Source organism: Musa acuminata, chromosome BXJ1-2 (assembly GCF_036884655.1).
Source record: "Musa acuminata AAA Group cultivar baxijiao chromosome BXJ1-2, Cavendish_Baxijiao_AAA, whole genome shotgun sequence".
Taxonomy (NCBI): Eukaryota; Viridiplantae; Streptophyta; class Magnoliopsida; order Zingiberales; family Musaceae; genus Musa; species Musa acuminata.
Window position 1 is genome coordinate 20,436,073 of NC_088328.1, and position 20,111 is coordinate 20,456,183.

General features: G+C 39.6%; 3 protein-coding genes across 8 annotated transcripts; 2 read left to right on the top strand and 1 right to left on the bottom strand.

Moving 5' to 3' along the window:
• Positions 1-3,110: 3,110 nt before the first annotated feature.
• On the bottom strand, positions 3,111-11,969 carry LOC135581455 (bZIP transcription factor 27-like). 5 transcript variants are annotated; one of them, XM_065090551.1, is made up of 5 exons: positions 11,748-11,969; positions 8,818-8,972; positions 3,708-5,679; positions 3,555-3,632; positions 3,111-3,432 (listed from the first exon to the last, which is right to left on the bottom strand). In XM_065090551.1, exons 3-5 carry the CDS (start codon positions 4,161-4,163, stop codon positions 3,310-3,312), a joined length of 657 nt encoding a protein of 218 aa, XP_064946623.1. In that variant the 5' UTR covers positions 4,164-5,679; positions 8,818-8,972; positions 11,748-11,969; the 3' UTR covers positions 3,111-3,309. The 5 variants fall into 5 exon arrangements, with proteins under 5 accessions (XP_064946623.1, XP_064946620.1, XP_064946643.1 ...); XM_065090548.1 differs by having other exon boundaries at positions 8,818-8,969; positions 11,748-11,966; XM_065090571.1 differs by having other exon boundaries at positions 3,111-3,449; positions 8,818-8,969; positions 11,748-11,966.
• Positions 11,970-12,110: 141 nt separating this feature from the next.
• On the top strand, positions 12,111-15,626 carry LOC135581474 (uncharacterized). Of its 2 annotated transcripts, none has more exons than XM_065090541.1 (7): positions 12,111-12,305; positions 12,391-12,439; positions 12,543-12,669; positions 12,773-12,843; positions 12,929-13,001; positions 14,222-14,345; positions 15,186-15,626. In XM_065090541.1, exons 1-6 carry the CDS (start codon positions 12,134-12,136, stop codon positions 14,333-14,335), a joined length of 606 nt encoding a protein of 201 aa, XP_064946613.1. In that variant the 5' UTR covers positions 12,111-12,133; the 3' UTR covers positions 14,336-14,345; positions 15,186-15,626. The 2 variants fall into 2 exon arrangements, with proteins under 2 accessions (XP_064946613.1, XP_064946608.1); XM_065090536.1 differs by having other exon boundaries at positions 12,112-12,305; positions 15,280-15,626.
• A 2,087-nt stretch (positions 15,627-17,713) lies between these two features.
• Positions 17,714-19,782, top strand: LOC103971156 (putative UPF0496 protein 2). The gene is made up of 2 exons (XM_009385117.3): positions 17,714-18,184; positions 18,409-19,782. Exons 1-2 carry the CDS (start codon positions 18,109-18,111, stop codon positions 19,590-19,592), a joined length of 1,260 nt encoding a protein of 419 aa, XP_009383392.2. The 5' UTR covers positions 17,714-18,108; the 3' UTR covers positions 19,593-19,782.
• The last annotated feature ends 329 nt before the right edge of the window (positions 19,783-20,111 follow it).

Genomic DNA, 20,111 nt, shown 5'->3' on the forward strand with positions numbered 1-20,111 from the left:
TTGTTCTTACTAAGATGCATAATTATCCCTTTGGATAGCTTGGAATGAATTAGAGTGATTGCATTGATAGATATAAGCTTAGCATATTAAGAAAACGTATTGTGGATAGCTTGGAATGAATTAGAGTGATTGCATTGATAGATATAAGCTTAGCAGATTGAGAAAACCTATTGTTTCTAGATGAAATAACAACCAGAGTGTTAGAACTTGAGAAAGTAGATGAAGCACATGATGAAGTGTCACCTTATGATCACATTTAATCAGATCTAGAATAGATTAAATTTGATAGTTAAGGTGGAGCTGATATAGATCAAATCAAACAAATTAGATTTGATAAGGTAGAATCGATGTAATCGAAGGGATGTAACCATTATGGAGTGATATAGAATAGATTGATCATAGTGAGAGATCACACTATGTTTAATTGGTCCAAGCTAGTTCATGATGATTCCAAACTAACTTAATCGATACAAGCCTACTTGACCTAATTAAAATTAATCAAATCTAAATTAGATCAGTCTAGGATAATTTTATACCAACTCAATGAGCATTTGAGTTTGGTTTCATCATATCCCAATTGAATTGAGTTTGGTTCAAGTCAATTGAGTTATTCCAATTTGGATTCTAGTTGACTAAGAACTATCAAAAGGTTGATATCTCGTTGCTTTATAATTTAAAGATATTATTTAAAAATAATTATTGATTTTTTGATTAAATTAATGATATTAATATGATTATTACCATGTAGTATATATGACTATGCTAAGTGATCCATATTAGAAGTGTAAACTATGAAAGAAGCTAAGGGTCCATCATAGTATGGAGCCACCAATAGACATAGTTTAGTAGATCATACTTCAAAAATGATTCTTCATAAAATTTTATCATACTATATTTTGGATACAGAATGGATGAATATGAATAAATAATCATGATTGACTATATATCCTTACTAAGGGTTAGTAAGGTAATTCCTTTTGGGGATTAATAGGTTATCAGACATGACAGTTAGATAATTCCTCCATTTACCATTGGGAGAAACATATCTCCACTTGGATAAATGAGGGATACCACTTCTTTTATTGTTTGGAGTGTAATATAAGTTCCCTCCATCCGTTGTTTAGAGAAATCCATCCTATAAAATAAACCTCTCCATATACTATGATGTATGCTTTTATTACTTTATTATTATGTATATCATCGAGATATATTGTATGTGTATTATTTTGTTTATTATATAATAATTATCATTATTTTTCTTGTATATGAGTTTCATAATAAATTGATATATTATCATTTCATATTAAATTATTGATATATATGTATATTATAAATATTAGATATTATTTTTATAATTTTTAAGGTTTCTATTGCCATATGTGGTTACTCATGGGTTTTTATCTTATATTTATTTTCAAATTAATCGACTACTTAACATATCTGAGGTTTGATTAGAGGAAACTTTTTCATCACTTGTAACATTTGAAAGATTTTCTTTTCAGTTAAAAAATATTTAGTACTATAAAGATAGGGATTGGAATTGAAAGATAAAATAAAAGAATCTTCTGTAAATAATGAATAACGAAATGATGATTTATTTTTTTAAATAAATATGAGATGTGACAAATCACCAATGGGGAGAAGATACAGATGATGAATCGTTGATGCCGGACAAATCAATATTATCGCTTGGCCAAATTAGCAAGGAAGGAGCGATCAAGGCAAATCAGCAAACTATCACTTGGGTAGATCAACGATGAAGCTTTGATAAGGAAACTTATTCATTACAATAGGAAATAGGAGAAGGTAAGGAGAGGATGGAATCTTTGGTTGGAGCTTTGATATTAGGAAAAATTTATTGTAAAAGTGATGATAATTTCATTCGTTATACACTCAAATCATGTGATTAATTCTTAAATTATAAATTGAGTAAAAATTAAAATATATAAAAAATAAAATTATTATTTTATATTTATCCTTATCATGATCTTATGTTAGATTTGGATGTAATCATTTTTGGAATAGGAGAACTTATTCCTCGCAAAAGACCGCTCAATATTTGCTAAAGAAGTCGAACTTTCCTGTGATTCTTGATTCCTACTTTCTAGGATCAATGCGCCCAAGCATCTCACCGCCCCTCCACCCCAAAAGCTCATATGTGCAAGAACGACCCCCACCCCCATCCAACTGCTGAGATCCAGAAGCATGCTTTGGTTTGATCCCAGCAATCACTGGAATGGAACATCGCAACTTGTTTTCCTCTCTCTTCCCTTCCCTCTCTTCTTTTTGTTGAAGATGCCATGGCTGATGTGACAATCCTGACATCAGCTGCTGCTATTCTCGTTTCTTGGTTGATCACCGCAGAGGCAATATCGATACTTAGTGTTCTCAGAATCCCATGAAATGAAACCGTACAAGTCAGCTAACCATGCATCTCTTAAGCTTCCTACCGGTTGCTGTCCCCTTCTTTTGATTCCTGAGATGAGGGTGGCACTGCCACTTTCTCGTCTTTTTCATGGCGTCAGAGTAGCAGATGGAATGTTACTGTTGAATGATGCGACGTAGAGAACACTAGTGCGCTTCCGAGTGTACACCATATCCGACGTCTCGTAACCTAACTCGCAGTGTTTTGCATGAACAATGGTGTACGTACACTTGGAGTCATACATTATTGTGATTCTTGTGCTCTTAGGAACGAAATTGTGATCCTGATTTCTCTGTCACTCTGTAACCATTTCTTCTTCATCTTCTTCTTCTTCTTCTGTCGCAGCCATGACTGCAAAATCTTTTTCACTTCATCTATTGTCACCTCTAATTAGTGATCTCTATATGTATTCTCCTTAATCCAGTTCCAGGCAAGGTTTCTTTTCTATTGGTAGAGGGAGAGGATATTTGGATCATTACATCTTTTATGTAAATTATAACTCTAGGTGAATGAGTTTTGGATCTCCTTCTTTCTGCTACATTTTCATTACAATGTAAACATCAAACACCCATCAGGAAGCCATCAATGCTCAAAAGTTCCTCACCAACTACTTCACATTCACACAGGCGTTAGTGCCAAGTGTCAGAGGTTGAAGAAATGCTCATGGTTTGACAGAATGCCATCGGGACAAAGCAAAGAACACAGATCTGTACCATTCTTCCTTGTTCAAGTAATTTATATATCTATACAAGCAAGACCAAACCGAGTGGCGATAATTATACACATTGGAAGAAAGCAAAGACACGGACCTATGTGTACATATCAATATACTGTGCTGTTCTCTTCTTCTTTGTTGGACTCTGCCATATCTACACCAGCACAGATCAGAAGCACTGGAACACAGATCGGAGAGCAGGCTTGTACGTGGGATTTGCTGCCAAAGGCAACCTTCTTTTCTTGGTTTTCCAACTCAAAATGGAGCTGTTACAGTTCTCTGCAGCGCACGCCTGGAAGTAGTGGGGTTCTGTGAAGCTACTACTGTCATACGCAGCTGTCGCAGATTTTGAGAAGAACCACAATAGATCATCTAACATGTCGCTCTAGAAACAAGGATGGAGTTAAAAGTTACCTCTTCAAGCTCTCTCCTTAGCGCATGGTTCTCATTCAGCAGACGAGCAACTTCTAGCTCAAGCTCATTTATGTAGGCCTGTCTCGTGGAAGACGATCGAGGTTAGAATTCTTGAACCCATTTGAGAGTGGTCATCATTGGAAGAGACAGTACCTGTTTCCTGGCTCTCGATCGAGCAGCCGACTCGCGGTTCTTGATTATCCGCTTCTTCCTGCGCTCGGCGCCGTCTTGGCCGTCGATGCTCCTGTTAGGCTGCTGCTCCGGTGAACGCTTCTTCGTGCACTCAGAGTGAGCGTCGTTGAAGGAAGAGCCACTGATTTTACAATCACAGGCGCTGGTATTGAGATCATAGCCAAAGAACCTGACGGAGTTGTCAGGACTGGGATCAATCGAAGCCGGAGGACGGCTGCTTGGAGGAGGAACCCGAGTTGCTTCTTTGGGGGCATCCGCAAGGAAGTCCTCGAGGGTGATGCCTCCGAAAGAGGAGGTGGTGGTGGGGTTGGAAGTGTGGAAGGTCCGGTGGTGGTGGTGGTGGAAGGAGAGGAGAGGGGTTGAGGGCACGTCTTGGTGGAGGGTGCTGAGGCTTATGTCCTTCCAAACTTCTTCCATGCATATCAGGTAGGGTAAACAGAGCAAGTAATCGAGAAGAAAACCTGGAGGAAGAGGGCAGGCACTTCACTGCAGATTTGTGAGGCACCGACTCAAAAGCACACTGGTTATCATGTTGTGCTTTGCAAAGGGGCTGTAGGACCAGGAAAACATAATATAGTACTCGAAAGCATCAACTTGCTGTTGCTCGCTAGTGTTGCTTGTTGATCGATCCTTGGTCCGAGGAAGAGCTTTTAATGTGCCCCATAAAAGCTGTAAGATGATCCTGTTCTTACCTTCGTGGTACATGCTTCCACGTCCCGGCTCGTCTCAAGACGACAGGATGTGGCACACATCAAGAATCGCACTGCCGCTCCGATCACATCGTGAGTCACATACCATGATCAGAGGCCGCGATTCAGATCATGACGTGAAAGGCACTTTTCGCGATTCAGATCCGCAGGAACATTCCTCCCGTTTAAATCCTTCCATGTCCAAATCTGTAGATAACAGTTCTCACTTGCTTCGTGTTGGTCAGAGCATGTAGACGGAGTTGAGGTCTTCAGATGCTTCAGATGCACCTGAATTTGGTCTGAAAAGCAAACATTGGTATGTTTTTGCAGTACTTGAAGAATTCTTCTATCTGTTTTGAGTATCTATCTGAACTCTGCAGCTCCACAGTGGAGTTTACTGCTATCAAGTATGACAATTTAGCTTGCAGCAAAGGAGCAACCATGGTTATCATCTTTTCCGTGGCATCCAGGTGCGCAGTAAAAGTGCCTGCCCTCTTTCTTTTCCATGCTTCTGCTTCCTTGTGGCTTTTTCTGGATATGTTCTGCTGCTCATCGGGCTGTGGTCAGAACAAGACTCATGGCAGGGAGGAGGAAATGGGCGGCATTCCAAAAACGAACAGGACTCAGCTTTGGATGTGGCGGAGAAGGGGAAAGGATATCTGTTGGGATGTGACCATTTCAGAATCTGCAGCGCCTTGGTTTGATTGGCTCCATGGTTTACGGACAGGGAGGCAGCTTTCATCTGACAGGAAGATGACAGGTGGTGGGGAATCGTTCGCTGTTCTCCGCTGTGCATGCGCGCTGGAATAAGATTGTGTTCACCTCCTGCTTAGATTTCAATACACGCAGCAAATGTAAAGTCCCAACAACTTTCTCATGATCATTGGACACGGACAAGAAGCTATTCCGATCGAGAGAGACGTCTTGATTCCATGGATCGAGTTTGCACCTGAAAGATACAGAGAGCTTTTGAGAGCAAATTCTGGGATATAAAGCAGTATTTTTGTGAGAGGAAAGAGAAAGATTAGTGCATGAGGGCAGAAATGGGATTGCTGATAACAAAGCCAACATATCTCCTTTTTGTCTCAGGTTGTGAAGGTGATCTGGTTTGGGTTCCGACAAGCAAATGCCAAATCAAATTGATTTGGACAGGAGCTTTGTGCGATGCAATTTGAGGAGCTGCATGATTCCCTCTCTTTTGGTGGAAACACCTTCTGCTTCCTTCATCTGGCCAAATGATTGGGCTGCGACACAACATGCACCATGAACAGTTTGATCAAAACCAAATATGTCAAACAAATTGAAAGTGTAACTTACTCCATCTAAGATTTCAACATGCAATAAAAGCCAAATGGAAAAAATTTAAATAACTGGTTAGTCAAATTTGTCAGAAAATCTATGGAGGACCAAGTGATCATCCAAATTGTCTTTTACTTTGAGCTCTGTTATGCAAAGTCTCTTGTATGAAAAGTTTAGAAGTCAATATATTATTTCTGTCAAAAGAATGTCACATTTGTCAAGTTAGATATCATAAAATACAGGGTTAGGATCACCAATTATTGTATGGCTTCTGTTCTGATCCAATTATTCTATATTAATATAGGTGACTGGAACCCTAATGTTATGATGTGATGGAACATCTTTGACCTCTAAACCCATAACCTATCAGCCAAAGTATATAAATATTTGCTATACTTGAATTGATCAGTGCCAATTCCACCCATGTCCATTCATCCTAAATATATAGATAGCTGCTACATTTAGGTTACCCACTGCCAACTTTTAGTTCTATTGAAAGAAAGAGAGATCACCCCAACTCATGTTCGAGAACATATATCAAAAATGTCAAAAGTGAATTGAAAGGGGTACAAAAAACAACCATTGAACCAATCTAAATAAGATAAGACAATAAGAGTTTTGCGGTTTATATCCTTACAGGAACTAAAGAGAGTCACTACACAGTCCCTACCTCGCCTAAGGGACATTTCATGCTTAAAAGAAGACATATAATGCTTCTATTTTGGTCTTTTGTTATTTGAGAAAGCGCTTGAATCTTTTGAAGTAACAATATTGAAACGATAAGAAAGCAAATGATAGCACAAAATGGACTAAAAGATCTTTCCAAATTGCTGCTGAAGAGACAAACTTAATACGCGGTATGCGTATAATCTTAATGTAATATACACATATATACAGAGTGAAAAAAAATTCTGAATTTCCATTAAAAACTAATGTATAATTATTTCATGAAGACAAATCTAGAGGTCTTTGGTCTCCATGTCATGCACCTATCTCTGATGTCCTTTTTGACATCAAGGATAAAAAATAACTCAAGAATTACAGGTTGTGCATAAATATGAGCACCTGTCATTTTATTCCAACAGCAAGTTTCAACTCATCAACAGTCAGCATCCAGCCTCATCCATTCATCTTAAATAGTTTAATTTAGAACACATGTCCTATGAACTACAAATAGCCTGGAATGATTTTTCGTATGATCTGAGAGAAGAATTTACTAGCTAATAAAATGAATCAAGATAGTACACTATCTTCCATTGGTGTGAAGACAAAACAAGCTTCAGAATTCTGTTGTTTAAGTTTTTGGTTCAACTTTTATGTTTTCTTGGTTAAACTTTATTGCTGTCTGATGGACTGAATAAAAATGCATGTACTCTGCAATTTGATGACTTCTAGACCTACACCTTTTGACTCCCTTGTCAAACTAGTATGCAGGTAAGAGTAACACAAAATGAAAAATATGTTGCTTCAACTTCATTTATCTCTGTTTCTCCACTTCTTGATTGCAAATGAGGTCAAGATATGGACTTCTGGTAGCAGCCAGAAAGTTTCATACTTTGGGAAATAGTTTCAGAATCTCTACAGATGCGGAGAACCAATTTATCTTGGTAGTCTCCTTGTATTCGTTTTACATCAGTTTTATAGGAATAAAACATCCAGCAAATTGATACTTCACTTCAGTACGTGGAAAGCTTACCCATTGCATGTCCTGTAACCATAAACACTAAATCTATGATGCCCAAGAGAATGGGTTATTCAACCATACCCATAAATCTCACCAATAAGATAACGAAAACTGTAAAGCAATCATGAAAGCATTCGCTAAGCAAGGGTTCTCTTAAAAAACTCATTTGCAGATTAAACAGCTTAATCAAGTCTAATTTTCAACTGCTATAAGTCTCTGTCTGATCCTACTTCAGTATTTCAAATTCTAGGTAGTTTAAGTAATACCATATTCAAGTTCTAACTCCATGACTCCATCAATAGACTAGGATTAGGGTTCCTCAAAAAAAAAAATTGCTTCTTAACAAAAGAGCTCATGACTTCTGATTAATTAACATTTAGCGTTCAACTACTACAAGTCTCTGAATGATCCTATCTCAGTATTGAAACTCTGTACTTTATGTAATAAGTACATTGAAATTCTAGCTTCACGTTTTCCTCTTTCCCAGAACTCCATTCAATAGACTAGCTTTAGGTCTCTCCTAATAGTCTCGCTTCTACAGCCCTAAATCAGAATTTCCATTAAAACTACTTAAATATTTTGCACACCTTAACATCTTTTTGAACCAAATAAATTTCAAAATGCACATAGGATTTAGATCTGATAATATTTTACCACAAAATCAGTGATTAAAAGCGCTAGGCGCCTTTTGGCGCCATAGTCCCAAAATGGCTGAGGCGTTAGGCCTCGCTCGAGCAAAGTGAAGAGCTTTATAATTTAAAAATTATATATCACGATTAATAAAAATAAATTAAAACAAAATTATCACATCAAACTTGCATTCATTTAAAGTACCAAATTATGTTGTCCATATCGAATAACAAAATGACAAAATAAAGTGAGATTAACATCAAAGATCATTAAGATCTTGTTCATCATCTCAATCCTGTCACCATCTAAAGCTGCAACGACAATCCAAGACACTAAAAAGTAGCACTAATCACTACAGCAATAGCAATCATAATCGACATTTCACTACTGATTCACTACAGCAAGCAGCTGCTGTTCTCACAAACATAGACAAACAACAAAGACTAACAGCCAAGCAGGCAGCTATTCTAGTTTCAAATTGACAAACAGCAAAGACGTGGCAGTGGTGAACGGGGAAGAGGGGAGGGAAAGAGGGAAGAGACTGTATGAGGGCTGCGGTGAATGAGAAAGAAGGCAGCGGTGAAAGGGCAAGAAAGCAGCGATGAACGGGAAGATGGAGGGGAAGAGGGAAGAGGCTGCAGTGAACGTAGGAGGGCTACAGTGAATGGGGAAGGAGGAGAAGAGATAATAGGGAAGTGGCTGTGGAGTGCTGCGGTGAATGAAGCAGAGGTAGGAGGGAGGAGGGAGGAGGAGAAAGAGAGAGATATACCGGGAGGGAGGGGAAGAAGCCGCTGCCGCTGCCGCTGCCGCCACTGCTGTTGGAGGAAGACGTCGCTGCTACCGCTGGAGGAAGACGTTGTTGCTGCTGCTGAAGGAAGACACTGTCGCTGCTGTCGTTGTTCGCCGATGGGACAAACTCCACTGCTGTGCAAAAACGAGGCTAATTACATATTACCCACTCTAGTTAGACCAATTTAGTATCTTGATCCCTAAATTTAAAAAATTTACATTGAAATCCTTATAATTATGAAAGTGAAACATTTAACCCCATTTACTCTAGTGCTATCAACTTTACTAATGAAGATACAGTGCGAGATAGCACGTGCATGAATCATATGAAAATGATGAGCAAAAAGATAATTTCAACGATGGTGGCAAACAGTGGCGTCGTTGGTGGCTATTGTGGTGGTGGTCAACGAGAACGACACGGTAGTCACCTGCCTCTTCTTCCTCCTCCGATGCTAACACAGATGTAGAGCAACACCAGAGGAAGAAGACAAGGCAAAGCGGTGCGACACTGACGTAAATGCCTCACCTCCCTATTCTTTCTCCTTCGGCGCCAACGCAGATGCCTCACCGCTCTGCCTCCTCTTCCTCCTCGTTGTCAATGTCTGGATCGACATCGACAAGGCCGACTACTGCGTCGTTTTTGCCATCCACCACCACAACAACCACCCACGGCACCATTGTCCGCCACTACCATTGAAATTACCTTTTTGCCTATCGTTTTCGTGTTATTCATGCACATATTGTCACGTGTTATTTTTCATCGGTAAAGCCAACGATATTAGGATAAATGAGATTAAATATTTCACTTTCATAATTATATGAGACGTGTTATGCACATGTCTTACTGCTTTGCTTCCTCGTTGTCAATGTTTAGATCAAGATCAACAAGGTCGACTACTGTGTTGTTTTTGCCATCCACCACCACAACAGCCACCCACGGCACTATTGTTCACCATCACCAATAAAATTACCCTTTTGCCTATCGTTTTCGTGTTATTCATGAACATGCTGTCACGTATTATATCTTTCATCAGTAAAGCCAACGATGTTAGGGTAGATGAGGTTAAATGTTCCACTTTCATAATTATAGAGATTTCAATGTAAATTTTCAAAGTCTAGGGATTGGAATGCTAAGGAGGTTTAACTACATGGGGTAATCTGTAATTAGCCTACAAAAACCATGTAAGAAAGGGTTTCTGCATTAGGTCTCGTGTGTGGACATGTTTTAATCGAACTCTGCAGCCACCGATTAAGGGTCTAATTAGTTTAATCGAATCAGATACGATTCTTTGGTTCAACTCAAGCTCGAACTGGCATGAGTTTAACCAGGTGTCCGCTCAACTCGCTCAACGCTTGGGCCCAGGCGAGCGCTCGGGCCTCGCCTGGGCGAGCGCCCAAACAACTCGTGACTTCACTACACAAAATGATGATGTTTTATTAGTGTTCAAAACTTTTTAGAATGTGAGTCATGCAATGTAAAACTGAAAACACCAACATCTATGACAAGCGACACAAGACATGCATCAAACAAATGATGTATCACACTATTGCTTGTTTTCTTTCCAAGGAAGATATATTCATCAAAGTCCTAGTTCATTCAAAATTATTACTTTATTGTTTAATAAGGGCAGATGATCTGAGACAAAAAAAAAAAAAAAATTCCAGGCCTTTAGTGCTCTCTGGCAGCCCTTAAACACAAGGCTGAACCACTTATTCCACAGTCCTTGGCATTAAATCTAAGTTTCCAAAGATTGGGTCCATTAATGCAGGCACCAACTGAACGCATAGGGCTGAGATAACAGTCCTATGTAACCTCAAGAAACCAGAAAATCTAACTGCATATATTCCTAGGGATTAAGAAACCAAAATTTTAGTTAAAGACTGACAAATTGCATGTCCTGTATAAATGTCTATAGCAGAGCTCAATATATTTCATAGTCTTCATCGAGTACCATCAGAAAATTAAGAAAAATTACAAGTCATATGGCGACATGAATACAAGTAATAATATAGTAAAAAGGTCCCAAATCTTATGCTGGCAGAATAATCAAGCTTCTATGCACATACATGATCTTCATTCATCAGGTTGAGGTAAATATATATGTTATTGAGATGACAAGAATTTACCACCTTCAAGCATCTGAATAGAAGTTAGAAAAGAACAAGCATAGCACCAATGAAAAGGCAAGGTATAAGCATTACTTGCTAGTTTTAAATTCTAAAAAGGTACTCAAGAAGCAAAAATTATGCCACTAGCACAAGAAAGTTTCCAAACCAAAAAACGCCAGTGCACCTCCTCACATCCAACATTTATTAATGTTACCATACGGATAGGATAATCGAAAGCTACAGCTACTTTTCACATGATATCATGAAATAGAGCCAACAAACTACAACAGTAAAATAACAAAAGAAAATCTACTAAAAGCGAAAGATAAAAAGAGTAACAGAAAAGCACGAATGATTTCTTATCCAATATAGTAAAATATTTTCTAGGTAAAAATACGCTGAGACACTAGCAACAATAAATTTTACGGTGATAAGTATGCTAACGATGGATGAGAGGATTCTCTGAGGTACATGAAAAATGCCCTTACAATTGGCTGATGCCCATATTTCTATACATAATGCCAATCTAAATAAGAAGAAATAGATTCTCGACGTGAGACTTCTTGAAGGGATCAACTATGAGATATTGCGTTCTGTACATCAGTGCAATTTCTTGCACTGTTAGAAAAAACTACCCAAAAAGATTCAAATTTGCATTTCTTCTTCGATAATTAGGAGCAAGTTTCATATGACTCCCATTCAATGAGAACTTACACCTCTTCTATTTCAAGTTATTTGATGTACAAAACGAAGTTGAGAATCTACAATAGAGAAAGCCACGGATTAGGGATCCGATCATACATGAGACTTCATGAGATTCCTCCTCGCAGGGAACAGGGCGACGAGCGGCGTCAGCGAGACCGTGATCGGCACAGAGCCTCGTTGGAGAGTGTCGTTCCCCCGGGTTGCTTTTCGCGGCCACACGAACCACCGCCCTGCGAACGCCATCTTCTGCGAGATTAAGATTAGGGTTCAGATGAGGTTTTGTTACTCGACCGACAACAGATCAGGGTTTTTTAATGGGTTTCTCTCACGGCCGCTTCTAAGGAATCCATGTAAAGAAAATAAACTGACACCGTTGGATTTACCTTAAGCCTCCAGTAGATCTAATCCTGATCGTTGGGTACTTGATGGTTGAACCCATAAGAACCTTTCTCGGCTTCGAAAGACCTCGTTTTGTTTCGACAATGGAAGGGGGTGGAGAAGAGGGCGAACCCCTACAGAGCGATGCTCTAGTGAAAATGGACAATATAGTAGAAGACGAGGAGCTCAGGTCTCTTCTCATACCAGATGTAAAGGATCTCCCGTCAATTCCTCCATCGGCTGTGGAGTCCAACTTCGCTCGCTACTATGCCGCAGGTACTCCTTAAACCTTGGGAAATTTTCATCAACGATCGAAGGATTTCGAAGAGGAACTCTCAAATTCATAAAATTTATTACTCAGACTTTCTGAAGCCAGGGCATGATCAGTACGTATATCGCCATGCCAATGGGTAACACAAGACATGAACCAAAACCAGACTTTTCTTTACCACTCTGTAAACTGAGACATAATCTGTCTATGTTTTCCGTTTTTGTTCCGGGTTATGATCATAGATTGTGTGTAGTCGGTTTGGCTCCAAGCCATGTCGCCTTGAGAGAGGAAGGTGGAGTAACAGCTGTGAATTTCAATGTGGGGAAATCTGACCGGAGCGAGATGAAGGTCACCGGAAAGCGCAAAAGGGTAAGTGAACTTTGAAGAAGATTGTCGATTAGTTGAAGTGCTAAGCTTGATGGATTGTTGTTTGTTGAGGCTTGAGCGATGATGGAATTGCTTGGTTTTGCAGAATGCACAGCATTTCGATGCCAAAACTTCATTGTGTAAAGTTTGTGCAAATGGAAAAGAATTTATTGTGAGGTTGGAAATTTTGGAGCTCTGTTTGTCTTCAAATTTAAGCCGTAGTGATGTTTAGATATATCATTTTGGTGACTGATTTCTGCAGGTGTTGTGTCAAAGGTTCCCTCTTAGAGGTAAATGACAGATTACTTAAGCAACCTGATCTACTTAATTCATCAGTAAGTATGAGTTCCCCTTTTCCTCATGAAGATAATACATAATGCGTGGTCCTGATTTTGTACAACAATCTATCTAATCAGTGATCAGATAGAAGCCGTTTTTGGGGATTTTTTTTAAATTTATGATGTGGTTTTTAATTTTTGTAGTTTGATATTTCTTGTGATTATTATTTTAGACAATTATTTTAGAAGAAGGAGAGGAAAGGAGGGGGAGGATGAGAGCTAGAGGAGGAGGGAGAGGAATGGACTAGGAGGAGGAAAAGAGGAGTATTTGGCAGACTAGCAACAGTGTGAGGAGAAATCCTCTTTCATAAGAGAGAGAGAGAGAGAGAGAGAGAGAGAGAGATTGTTAAAGATTCTAACCCTAAAATTAAAATATAATAATTATTTTTAACCAAGCAAGAAGGCATAGTCTGCATATATATTTAGCTTCGGACTGGTAAATATCACCCAGTACATACTGGTCGAAATGAAATTAAAAACCATGAAACAAACCAAAATATTGATGAAAGGAATTGATTTTAAGAAAGAATCCAATAGAACATTTATCAGGACCAGTTTTGTTGAATATATGCTGAATATATATTGTTCAGTTGATGAAAAGCATATATTAATATTGCTTGTATTACTGGTGCAGGGTGGTTAAAATTGTATGTGGCAGGCAAATATGACTTTATTGTTTTGAAATCTTATAAGATAGAAGCCAAAAATTCTTTATTAGTCAGAGGTTTAAACATTCAGGAAACTGGGTATATTAAAAGCTAGTTTATTTGAGAAGAGACTATCATAATGGATATCTTGTATGTGTAGTAAATAGAGCAAGATATGACTGCATTTGCAAAAAGTTAGATGCAACACAAAGCAAGAAGAAAATGTGTGAGCATTGCACTGGTGCATTGATTTAGGTCAATGAAGCTAGAGATCTCAATTTAGGGCAAGGAAGACCAAATAATATCAATTATATACAAGAAATGATATGGATATTTATTTATTTATTTTTGTAGATAATCTGACACACAAAGCTAAATTACTCGAAATATTCAATATAGAAATCTAAATGATTAGTATATGGCTTATTGTGCGTTAGTCATTTTTCTATTGTGGTATAGCAACGTGAAAATTATGCCTCTTTAGCAGCAGAATAAGAATATCATTTTAGTGTTAAAATACAGATTTCTTATCTCTTATTTTCTGATCCATGTACATGTTTGTATGCGTAGGCTGACAGAGAAGGATACATAGCAATTATAATGCCAAAGCCAATAGATTGGCCCAAGATCAAAGATTCCTTATTGAGCCATGAAGACTACAAGAAATTGAGAGGCCTTTCTTGAGACGACAAAGGTATTGTCTTTTATGACTTATCACTGGACAAATAAACAGACTGTCAAAGGTGAAATTTTGCTAATCCTATTAAACATGCTTAACTCAAACATGGAAATTTGATATGTAACCTTAGATGGTGAACCAAACTTTATACTTTGCACCGAGTATTCCCTTCCTTGCTTAATTGTCAAAGGTAGAATTTTATCAATCCTACTTAACATTAGAAAGTCAAATATGGACATGTAATCTCAGATGGTGAACCAAGGTCATTCACAAGGCATCTATTCACTGCAAGTGTGTTCACTCTGTTCCTGTCCTTTCTCATCCTTTATTTGTTCAGACCTCTCTTGACCAATCTGTGGATCTTCATTCATAATTTCTGTTTTTCACATCCAGACAATGGAGTCACACTAATTAGGAGCTTTCATTCTCAAATATAATCAACTATCTTGTTCACCTACTAGACAGAAGCTGACTGTGGAGACTGACATGTATAATAACATTTCAATTGCTACTGGTGTCATGTTTTTGAGTTTGGGCATAAAATTAGTATTTGCATTCAATTCTACAGTTGCACATGTTTTGCTCTTAAGTTCATTCAAAAATGTGTTGTGCTACTTTGAAGTGTGCTTCTTGCAACCTGTTGGCTTCTTTGACCATTTAAAAGGAAATATAAAACTATGGTCTCTGATCCTTCTCGTTCGTTGTAAAACAACTTATTCCTAGTTGACTCTCGTTTTTATATTGCTCGTGGATTTTCTAAAGCCTATTGTTGGCTAGCACTAAATTTAGTCATCGGAGCCCAGTATCATCTGATTGTAGTTACAAAATCTCTCTGAATTTGCTTTCTGCATGTAGAACCAGAATGTTGCCAAAGATTCTCGTCATAAAGCCACACCCTCATTGTGCGCCATAGGTGTTGTATCCATTTATAAGAGGCATTTTGGTGCAGGATTCTGTAACCGCTATCTGAACAGAGGAGTTGCCAGTTGCAAGAAGAAAGTGACAATGCTACACCACAGCTCTTTCAGATTTGTCAACCAATGATCATGTAGTCTTAGGCCCCAGCTGGATCCCCAAAAATAATAATTAAAGCATCAGCTATAACCAAGTTTTTTTTTTTTCTTTTTGGGATAACCAAGGATTCATACTAAGCTGCATCTTTTAAGGTCCTGAGGATATGTTTCAACTAGGGAAGGCCTCCATTTTTCCTTGTAAAACATTTGTTTCCAGTATGACTCTTTGCAGGTATGTTATTATGGTTGATTAATTTTATTATATCAGTGATTCAAACTGTTATTATGGTATCATTGATTAGTTGCCATATATCCAACCTGTCAAGATTAGTGCGAGTGTGTGCTATACCTAAATGTTCAAAGTAAACAAGGACAACTTTTGATGTACATCTGCTAAATGCTATAATATACTGTATACATGTGTAGGTTTGTCAACTCTAAATACCTTCTGTTGTTTTTTTTTTCCTCTTATTAGCCACAAATATTGTCTTGACTATATGAATGGACATTTTAGTAATTCGAGAGTAAGGTATATACAATCTTTATTTTTTTTTCAAAAATAAGAATTTTTGGTTGACTTGGCAAAAGCAAGCAATCAATCAGCACAATGATCATTTAATCGTTCTAACAAGGTTAAATAATTTTTAATGAGAGATAATTGAAGGTGTCAACAACTTGACCATCTCAAATGAGTCGATTTCAATAATCAGAAGTCCACCCCCTACTCCAAGGCAAGTCGTAATACCTCAAGCATAGGTATCAGTTCCAAGTGCAGGCAATCTCTCCTTTCAAAATATTTACAACATGTAATCAAACAGTCCCAGTATCATTTCGAATCAAATAGCCTAAACCTTATACGTCCAAGTCTTCAAAAAAGGTATTATTTTCTTACCACTACGTCACGCCTTCCAACTTTGCCAGAACGCTACTGCCCCACGATACTGGTCGCCACCGTGGCCCAAATCAGCATACGCAATATTTATGTGACCTTTTGACTTTCTGTAAAGTGGTCGGCAACGTGGGCCCCACAATACGGGGCATTAGTCGTCATGCCATTGACTTGGCCTGCGGCTGACGTCGGTGCGCCAAGTCCTGCTTAACAGTGAGCTGGAAATTTGGATCACAATCGCATGCATCTCGACTCGGACGTGACCCGCGTGTGACCCAATCGCTTCACATGAATCACGACTCTTCGTCTCTGTTGCCGCCCATCGCACGGAACGGAAACCTTTTCTTGAGGAACTAAAACTGAGCAGCAGCCAAGTCACCGGGAAGACAGGACATGTGCCCCACCGTCATTAGTTGGATATGCATGAGAGGGGTTGAACCTTGCTTAGCTTTGTTTGTGTCAGATTGAGATCCTGAGGAGGAGGACGAGGAGGAGGATGTTGTTGATGGTGAAGTGCACTCCGTGCCCACTCAAACCCAATCTTTTTTTTTTTTTTTTTGTAGCAAATATTTCTTGCATTATACGGGTTATTTCCTGTTCTTTTAATTTTCAGAAATAATATAAATTCATATACATTATAAACATTAAAGATCTTGTTTTTGAGCTTCGGAAGCAACTCGATTCTTGGTTTTCACCCCGACTCCACAAGAAACCAATACCTTCATGAGCATCTTATTTTTAGCTATGTAGATGATAATGCAACAAGTCACTCAACAAAGTTTCTACTTGCTCGTCCTACAAATATAATACAACATGATTTCCGAATTATAGTATGATGTCTCCATTATTTCTGTTTGACGACTTCCTCGATGGCCACATTTATATTACAAAACCTTGTTTTCTATATATATGTGGACACGGAAACATGTCCGTTTCTCTCTCCGGAGTTCCCGTTGAAGGCCATAGCTAGATAAAGATGGCCTAATATTAGCATGAAAGATATCCTAAGGCTCAACTCTCAAATATAATACTGATGAAGAAAGATGATTCCTTCAAAGTCAAGGATTAGATGCTCCAATACCGTTCTTAATTTTTCTTTATGTTTTCTTTCTCTTCGAAGATCTTAAGGTTGCGAAAATTAATGCACAAGATTTCATTCAAGAGAGAATGTTGATTTTTGTCTGATAGCTAATTATTCTTATATGATAAAGGATTTGATTTTCTTTTATAAACATGGAAAAATATTCTTAGCTTGAGTGTTTTTCTCGATACATGGAACATCCATCAGATACATTTATAGAATTATGTTGACTTTTGATAAAGTTACATGCTAAATTGACTTTTAACTTGCTTCCCTTGTCAAATCGACTCTATTTATGTGCTGAAACAGTAGATTTCTGTGGATTTACATGGCCATAAAAGATAAAATCACAGGGAAACAGGGATAAGGGAGAGGAGGAGCGTGAGAAAGTGGAAGAGGATAGAGAGGTGGCCGAGGCTTCACCATGTAGCGTGTGCTTGTGGCGTTTGCACTCAGATGCAAGCTTGTTGGCAGGAAGAGGGAGGCAAAGTTAAGGAAGATAACGCGGCAATCACAGTTAGATGGAGGCGCGTGGGGAGGAAGGAGGAATCCATAGCTTTCTTACGCGTGCCACGGCTTCGTCCTGTGGTGGTGGGGACTCTGCAGCCGCCTCTTCCCGTGCCTTTTAAGAAAGCTCCTGCCTGCCTTCCTCTTCCGGCAGACTCTGGTTGCCTTATATATACGGCAGTGCAGCTGACGCTTTGAAGCTTTCAAGTCATTGCAGGTTCTATAGGCTCTGCATCTATTTTGTGAGCTTCGCTGCAAGTACGAGCGTCAAGTTTGGAAGAGAAGGCGATGCGGTGGAAGTGGATGCATTCTTCCTCATCCAAATCCAAATCCAAATCCAAATCCAGCGACTCATTAGCGGCTGGTGAGGAACATTTTAATCTCTTCTTTTTTGTTTGGTCGTATCTCAATTTTATTAAGATGGGATTAAAGCTTAATAATAAAAAGCCAATAGCAGGAATCATTTCTTGGTGAGATGACAGGAAGTTAAACGATTGCATTACTTTCTCCTCAAGTAAGCATGCTGATGATGTCAGGACTTATCTCTCTGGCTTTTCTTGCTTGTCTGCCTCTTCGTTCTTCCCACAGGAGGACAGCTCTCCATGGCGAGGAACCCTAACCATTATCGGAGCCCGTTGAATGTCAATGAGGAGTACAAGAAGACACTCAGAACCAAATCTTTCCTTGACATGTGCTCCAAAGTCCATCAACAGCTCCGGCGAACTGTCTCATCTATCGCCTCCTCGTCTTCGGAGGATGATGGCAGTGATGACGACGATGGCGGTTCTCCAGAGGAGAAGCTAGATTCGAGCCGGCCTAGTGAGTCGTCTCCTCTCCCGTACGCTGACCTCCCGGACTTCCTTCTCGAGCCGAGTCAAGAATCGCTTGTCGCTGCGACGGCCGTCACTGACGACCGCAGCGCCCACCTCCAAGTCCACTCCCTCCTCCTCGAATTTTTTGACGTCACCTTACAGGCCTGCACCGCCTGCACGAATCTTTTGGCCTCCATCAACCGTACCAGAGTGCACCATCGGTCGATCCGACATCTTCTCTACAAACTATCGTTTGCTTGTTCTGATGACAGCGATTGCACCGCGTTCGACCGTCTTGCTTCCCTCGTCAACACAGAGAATCCGCTCCAACCACAAAACCTTGCTCACTTTCACTCTGCGCAATCCGAGTATACTCGTCTGATGCAGCAACTCACGGCAGCGCACCGGAGAATCCTCAGAAGGGCGCGACTTATCCGTTTGACCAGGAAAGCCACCGGAATCCTGACCATTAGCATCGCCGTGGCAGTTGCACTAGTGATTGCGGTGCACACAGTGATCGGCGTCGGGGTTGTGGTGGCAATAGCTCCGGCGATAATGACGACAGCACCATTGACGGCCATGAGTTGGGCGAGGGCAGGGAAAGCGAGGTACCTAGAGAAGCTTGGCGCACAAGTAGACTCGGCGGCCAAGGGCGCGTACATCGTGGGGAGGGACCTCGACACGATGAGCCGGATGGTGCGGCGGGTGCACGACGAGGTGGAGCACGAGCGGGATGTGGCGAGGATGGTGTTGAGGGACAGGGAGCGGCAGCTCGTGAGGGAGGCCGCGAGGGAGGTGGAGGGCGGGACGGCAGGTATGGCGGAGCAGCTGAAAGAGCTGGAGGAGCATGTGTACTTGTGTTTGATTACGATCAACAGGAGCAGGAGGATGGTTGCGCAGGAGATGACGATGGGTGCCAATGCTGTGCCTTCCCCGGCGGCAGCCGAGACAATGCCATGACATTGCTTGATTGATAGCGCATATTCTTTGAGTTCTCCATAATTTTTTCTTCTCAGTTCGATTGAGTACATAAAAGCTGACTAAATATTTCTTTGATAGATGCGTGTTGGCCCCCTCAATTAATTAGGCCGCATCACATGATCAACAAATATTGTTTCAAGTTTGGACATTGGATGATTGATTAATCATCTGCATGCAAATTGATGGTTCATATTGTTCTCTTTTTGTGCTACTTAATTATTAAGTAATACTAATCAAAGAGATGTGGGCTAAGAGACACAAATCTTGCTATATTAAGGAAAAAAAATGAATTATGGTTTCACTTGCTTGCTAATTTTAACTGATTGGACAACTTTAAGAGAAGAGAAGAAACATGATAACCTAATTTAGTAGATAATATAATGCTTGTAATTTCAGTTTTAATTGTTGCTAAAGTACTTCTTACTGCATTACCAATATGATCATATAGGATCATTAGCTGCCTGGATGTACTCATCTGGAATGAATTGCCTATTTAGT